General features: G+C 47.1%; 3 protein-coding genes across 3 annotated transcripts; 1 reads left to right on the top strand and 2 right to left on the bottom strand.

The window, feature by feature from the left end:
* Window positions 1–1,743: 1,743 nt before the first annotated feature.
* On the bottom strand, window positions 1,744–2,581 carry M421DRAFT_79265 (uncharacterized protein; the record flags this gene model as incomplete). Its single annotated transcript, XM_033597464.1, has 2 exons — window positions 1,744–2,328; window positions 2,393–2,581. 2 exons carry the CDS (start codon window positions 2,579–2,581, stop codon window positions 1,744–1,746), a joined length of 774 nt encoding a protein of 257 aa, XP_033442442.1.
* A 926-nt stretch (window positions 2,582–3,507) lies between these two features.
* M421DRAFT_427194 (uncharacterized protein) lies at window positions 3,508–4,334 on the bottom strand. Its single transcript, XM_033594604.1, has 2 exons — window positions 3,887–4,334; window positions 3,508–3,830 (listed from the first exon to the last, which is right to left on the bottom strand). The coding sequence occupies exons 1-2, from the start codon at window positions 4,305–4,307 to the stop codon at window positions 3,583–3,585; spliced, it is 669 nt and encodes a 222-aa protein (XP_033442441.1). The 5' UTR covers window positions 4,308–4,334; the 3' UTR covers window positions 3,508–3,582.
* Window positions 4,335–4,671: 337 nt separating this feature from the next.
* M421DRAFT_427193 (uncharacterized protein) lies at window positions 4,672–5,983 on the top strand (the record flags this gene model as incomplete). The annotated part of the gene is made up of 3 exons (XM_033594603.1): window positions 4,672–4,906; window positions 4,979–5,440; window positions 5,497–5,983. Coding segments are annotated over exons 1-3 (749 nt in total), but the record flags the coding sequence as incomplete, so codon positions are not given.
* Between the last annotated feature and the right edge of the window lie 994 nt (window positions 5,984–6,977).

Below are 6,977 nucleotides of genomic sequence, written 5' to 3'. Positions count from 1 at the left end.
CAGAGCTGGGCAATTTTCTGAGTTTCGTTGATGTGGCGTTGAACAGCATCAAAGGCACAGGGTTTAGGAGCGCCCCCACCGGGGTTTTGGCTACTCAGAGGGGGTGCAGGGTGATGCAAGTCCGCCTGAGGCTGTCTTGAGGCGCGTGTATAGAGCTGCTGGGGGATCACCGGGTCTGGGGACCCTGTGTGGCGAGAAGAGGGTGACTCTGCCATCCTAGTAGGCTCCTCTGCGCGTCAGCGCGGGGGCCTAGGTGGACGTTAGAGGCACGCCTGGAAACGGCGCGGCGAGCTTGTTCAGGTGCTGTGATTTTTAGGGCTCCCAGGAGGGTAACCCAAAAATCGAAAGATTGGTGTTCGGGGTAGGTAAAGTAGGTATATACCTGTGACTTTAAAGGCTTAGAGTATTAACAATTTGGTAAAGGTGTTAACCTAGGCAGGCTAGAAGAGGCTTATGAAGTCTGCCTTACCCGTGGGGAGCCATCCTTTAGTGTTGTGGTTATGATATATAAGCTTATTTGAGTAAGATTGGCTCAGGGGCTTAAAGCATGAGACATCTAGGGGTTGCAGCGTATAGGTGGCGTGCGGGGGGTAAACCAGCACCAGAATTCGATAGAGATCACAGTAATCGATGAAGGCCTTCGTCACGTGGCTGCCGTGGCCGTCAAGAACAAGTAATCTGAACTTTCTCTAAGCTTTTTTTAAGGTAATGGGATCAAACACCTGCTGCAGCCAGGCAACACCAAGATCGTTGTTCGTCCAGCCACTTGGGGATACTGAGAATCGTAGATCGTGAGTATCTGGATTGATATCGTGCACCCAGTTAGCCTGTACTTTCTCACTGGCCGCGGGATAGATTACGGCAGGGGGGGGGTGAGATCCGTCGGCACAAATCGCGCCTATAACCGTCACCCACTCCCTGTTGCCATCGTGAGATGCTTGCTTATATCGACGCTCCTTGTGGAGAGCCTTATCAAAGACTCTTTTAGTCTTTCTAATAACCCTAATCATAAATCCCTTCTTGTCTATATTGTAGGTGTTCTTAGGGAGAACGTTAAATTCCTTAACTTTTTTAGTTAAAAGATTAAAGTATAGATAATATCTTTCACAGTTATTAGCTGCATAACGCGTGCTTTCTATAGGGGTGGTCTAGGCAGTAGTGAGGTTATTAGGGTGATGGTGAATAAGCCTGGAAACCTACTAATCTGAGGGCTCCTAACTGCACAAGGGGGTTGTGAAATTAATTATTATCTGCTGTGTAGGTGGGCAGTGAGTCTCTGTGAAGCTTTTAATGTATTTTACAAGCTCAGCCTTATCGCGTGGGTGGAGGAGACGTTAATCTTTGTGGGCATCTTTATTAGTCCTTCTCTGACATTGGTGGTGGTTAGTTAAAGTAGTGTGGGAAATATAGTATTTCTTAGCTAACTATCTATACGAAAAAGATTCTCCTGGTTTTAAAGAGTCTATGTATGAAAGAGCAGCCTGTAACGACATCGTGGTGACGTTGTGGAGGGGGGGTCAAATGTGGTGACAAAGTTGGTGGGGTGGCCCACCTGGTGACCCGGCCCACCCGGTGTCCGTGCACGGTACCGGTAGCTGTCCTCCCTTCTGCACGACTCAGGGGCATGCATCAACTGAGATGACAGCTCGAATATCCCCGCCCAGCCTTTTGTCACACAAAAATGGATGGAACGATTTCAAAACTGTAGAAACATGCAATGACTAGATTACCTGCACATGAAGACTAATCTGCAGCTGGTTTGGACGGTGTCTCCAGGCGTATCTGACATAATGAAGCACAGAAAATAAAGTTCGCAACAACTACCAAACATCCGCTTAGGGTAACAATTGCGACCTGCTGTTTGCATGAGCTGCTATTCACAATCGAATCAAGAAGGACTTCTTGATGACGCACCGCTTTGGAGACTTCTGCCTGTGAAGGGTGAAAGACAGGCTTCAACATATGTAGCCCGTATCCGACTAGAAACAGGACCCAGGAGTAGCTCATCAGCATTACCGGACACTGCCACATCCAGATCATTCTCAAGCTGGCTTGGCGCGTATACTGCCCCGGACCATTTCTGTTTGGTAGCTTGGGATAAACTGGAGGAGATAGGAACAAATTCAGAGCCAGCTTGATCTTGTCGTCGTCAAAATCCTGGAACTTGTCACTGGGTAGGTGCCGAAGTAGCCGCTGATGGGCGGAGCTGATGAGTGCGAATATGGACAGCATGAAACTCCAGTGCCACAGCATTCTGGCGACCCAAATTGTGCTCTCAGTTTCCGGCCATGAGAAAATGCCTAGCACAGCAAGGCCTGACAACGACGCCTGTCCGTGGCAATAATATCAGCATTGTTCTTCAGATTTACTTTGCTCAAAGGGGCTTACATACCGCAGTGCTCACAAATCGAAGCTCTTCCTGCTTTAGGTGACGGAAGTGCGCTAAGGCCTGCATGACATCCTCCTTCTGGCGTTCATAATAATAATTGTTTTCCACAAACTTGATAGGATCTGTTGTATGGTATTTGAGAGCACCAGAGTAGCTCAAGGTGAGCAAGTTAAGAATCAGAGAAACAAGCATCTTCCGAGATGTACAGGAAACGGATTGGCTTGTTACAAGCGGCAGTGTATATGACGGGTCGCTTCGAAGCCCAGATGCTAGGTCTATGGATCTAGGAGTATGCATAGCCACTAAGGGGTTACACAGACCCAAGGATCCCACATGGCCCCCAATAGTCTGCATAATGGCCCCCAAATGGCTTAAAGGATTACAAGAAACCTGCAAAGCCCCCTCTTTCAATGATCAACTTTGTTATTATGCGCGCACGAGTAAGAGAACTACCTTGTAATGATACATGCAAGAGAAAAGGAGGGTGGCGTGCATGCGTTCAGCCCAGAATATCTGAGTGCATCATAGACCAGTGGTTGTCCCAATGCTCCATCTGCTTGAGCCAATAGATGCTCGAGAAGCCGGTAACCAGCCAAAGGTGGCCTGGCTATCTAGCAGACCAGCCGCTAAGGTCTTGTTCATTATTGCAATAAGGCAGACGAAACACTCCACCAAGTGAAAATGTTCGTGCTTATCACCAACGACTCAAGAACGAGCTCTTGATCTGTCGAGCCTTACTTCCATCTGGACCTGGTCAGTATTCCGTCTTGACCTGGTGAGTACGCTGTCTCGGGTCACGTCAAGTTGTAGGCTCCGCACTTTGGTCAAAGTTCCCGCGTTTCAGCCTTGCAACCACACACCTCCAGAACCTAGTTGATGTACTATGATTGGACAGTTATATTGCATGGCTGGGTATGTGGCTTGCGCCTAGACTGGATCTGCACACCACATTTATATGTTGCGATACACTGTTGGCGAAGAGTCTGCCTTGCGATTCAGATTTCAAGTTCTTCCTTCAGCTTACTGCAGACATATCTAGGGATTCAGGGATGGATAACATTCCTTAGCCAATGAACGCTGTAATCACGTCTGACGACCTCCAAAGTAATTACTCAACACACGCAGATCACATTACGAAATGGGCAGGTCCTCTATCGCGACTGACACATATGGTGAAGCTGACGCAGCTGTGTTCAGATTTGTACAAGGGTCAGTAGAGTAATAACGCTGGACAATGCTATTGAAAGAATGTTGTCCGTGACGTTCCCCGCCATCTCCGCCACGATTGGCATCTGCCTTGGCAAAATTTCCGAAGACGTTGGGGCCCATCCAGCTGTCGTATCATATCCACATCCCAGTCTATCATACAACTTCGTCACGAAGTGCTGACAGTTGTACTCCAGTGCATTATACCTTTGCATCTCCCTGGCTACGTCTTGGGCTGGCGAGCACAAGTCAGGAATAGAGTAAGCATATGGAACGAGGGAAGGGTCATACCGATTCTTGTAATCTGGGGTTTGGTCTTCCTGGTGTAATAATACTTTCTCCACGTGACCTTCTTTACCTGTCTTTCAGTCTCCCAATCGCGATAAGGAATGGCTGTGGGCATCCTGAAATTAGAATTCCTCTCCATTCCTGCATCAATCGTTTTGTCCTTGTCAGGCTTCCTTGCGAGCTCATAGACGAAACCGTCGACCATGATTGCCCAATGCTGCATGGCTGTTCCAGCAGTTCCCCATTCTGTGGCGAGCTTCCGCAATACTCTGGTCATTTGAGGCTGAAATCCGCCCCCAACGCTCGTTCGCAAGTCGATGTAGAGGATGTAGACCGGGTATCCATTTTCGCGTATCATGTTCTGGTGCTGCTGATGACTGTATCTAACGACTCCATCTGCCGTCCTAGAGGAGCTGGAACCCATGACGTTCTCCGCTGACTTATGTCGAGGTGATGGTGAAAGAGTGATAGGTTGATCTTTCTCTTGTGGGAACAACGGCATTGTAAATAGATTGAATACGCTAGTCAGGTCAAATTTGCCTTCTTTGCCTTGTCTGTCTTGGGGATCTTTGCTTCTCGGGTAGCAACGTCTTACAGGCATATACGAGTCTAGTTCTCTTGGCAGTGATATCTGCACCCAATCAAACGCTCAACAAAACTACATCCCCCACTTGATGAGACAGCCTCTTGTGTCAAGTTTAATCCTTGTTGAGCATTGAACGCATTCTCAAGATGTATAAGGAGTCAGTTCGGTAAGTTTCAAGCCCTGCCAACCACACATCATACATCTCTTTCATCGTATTATAAGTATTCTGAATAGCCATAGTCATACCTTAGACTTTGCTGTCGTTTCTTCTGTGAAGCCATAGCTTGTAACTCACAAGCCATCTTTTTAGCTCATCTTGACGACACCAGTAGCCTGTGTGTCCTGGAAGATTTTGTTTGATTGGAGCTGCGACAACAAACAGCTTGTGGCGATGAAGTTGTACAATCTTCTCTTTACGGCGCTTTTGATACCGTCAGGTAAGTCAAAGCTATTTGTCTTGCTAGATCACAGCCATGAAATCAGTAAGGCCTAACGAAGTGCTCAATTAGTCATTGGTGTGTCCGTTGCTCCAAAACCTAAACCTGGCCCACTCGGTCCCCTCCCGTCTTGGCCAGGGCAATCAACTAAGGATCCAACTCCACGTTTCAAGGCCCCTCCCAAGACCTTTCAGCCACCACCACCACAATCACAGCCGGATCCGGTTTACCAACTCCAGAGAACACAAGATCCCAACCAAGTGGTGCCAGACGTCTTCGGGAATTCTCTTGTCTCGTACAGCAACCTTCCTGAATCTGCACAAAACAAATATTACTATATCGATTTGATAAACGAAGTAAATCGCTGGAGACTGTACACCAGTGTCCGATTGCAGACGCAGAAAACGTATATCCTCCAGCTGAATGCGACGAACATGCCCCTTGGGTCTAATTACACTATTCAGACCGTAGAGTATAACACATACTACTCACCAAGATATTGGCAGAGCGCCTGGTACCAATATAAAGCTGCTGGTAAGGAGTCTTTTGCTGAATAAACTGCAGCTTCAGTCCCTCTAACCCTGCGATAGATGACAAAACAGATCACTCAACAGACCATGATGTATCCGCATTGGAGGTCGAGGATAGTTTAGACGCATCGTCGTCATTCACAACATCGCCTTCCTCTACGAGGTCATCTTCTTCCACAGGAGCATCTTCTTCAGATACGTCCTCATCAGATACACACTCCGCTGGAGTATCCGCCGGTCCATACATTGTTACCTTGGCAGGTGCATTGGCAATCGCCATACTGTATGCAATGATGGATAAATAGCTGACAATGCAAGTGTAAATACGATAGAGACTGTACGTAGGTGGGCAGAAGGCTGATGGTCGAAAGCAAAGTGATAATGGATGAGAGTTCAAAAACCGAATTTCATTCTCTGTGTTGAACTGCTGGGCACAGACATCACGTTGGAGTCCAGTAATAGTGGTGTGATAGGTTGCTACTGCACCTTTTTCAGTTTTTCGGCCCATAGGCGTCTATAAGAATAATGCCGAGGAGTTTGAGTCGCCACAGTGGAATCAAATGTTTGTAAATTTTAGAGTGGGAACGCAGACACGATGGCTAAACGTGATAGACCTTCATACCTATCCACAGGTACAAGTGCGTCAAGACTCACTCCGATCCCTCCTTATTTGCCCAGCTCCTTCCATCCCGTCACCGACGGAACGAGCTGGCATAGATCCCCTGTCACATGATAGATCCCCTGCGACTTAGCCAATGAAAACATAAACACCAGAACCTGCAATGTAGTTACACCAAACCTAAATATTCTGTTGCGGTATCAAGGGCAAATGTATATGACGAGTGTATTGTGTTGTTCTGTGTTGTGTTGCTTGTATCCTTTCTCTCCAAGGCTCGCTGCGGGGTCTGTTTTGATGACGTGTTTGTGATGCAGCTGAGGTAAGAGGTGCTCAACAACATGAGGAAGTAGCACCAGACCACCGCCAACAACACGTGATCTGATTCTCCTCTCAACCGTTACAGTAACGTACTCCACAAGCGAGCTGGCCACCCAAGCGAGCTGGCCACTTTTGCCAAGACTACACCGAACTTCACTCTCCCTGTAATGCCTCAACGCAACAACGTAAAAAAGCCTTTAAATAAAACAGATATATAACTTGCCCTCTAGGCTGTCTAGCAAAACGCGACACTAAGGATGCAACGCGCTGCAGCAATATACCAGGTCTCTTAAAGCACCCTAGGCACACACCTTACTAGAACCTCTTCACAACGCAATTACAAGCCTAACATTATAAGGATAACTAGTAACGTACTCTATCACTGAGCTGGTCATATCACTAAACTAGTCACTTAAAATCCCACCAAAAAACACAGAAACCATACCCCTGCATCTCAATAACTACTTAACAGAATCTTCTAAAAACTTCAGAATAGAGCTGCATCTATACTAATAAGACTGTTTAAAAGTCTTAGAGTGCTTAGCCCTATATTGCAGATGTTGTTTAGAAGATACTAAAATACAGGGGTAGCTGTAGGCTATCT

Source organism: Didymella exigua (genome assembly GCF_010094145.1).
Source record: "Didymella exigua CBS 183.55 unplaced genomic scaffold M421scaffold_101, whole genome shotgun sequence".
In the NCBI taxonomy this organism is placed as follows: domain Eukaryota; kingdom Fungi; phylum Ascomycota; class Dothideomycetes; order Pleosporales; family Didymellaceae; genus Didymella; species Didymella exigua.
Note: the sequence above shows the minus strand (reverse complement) of the source record. Positions and strands in the feature narration are given on the sequence as shown.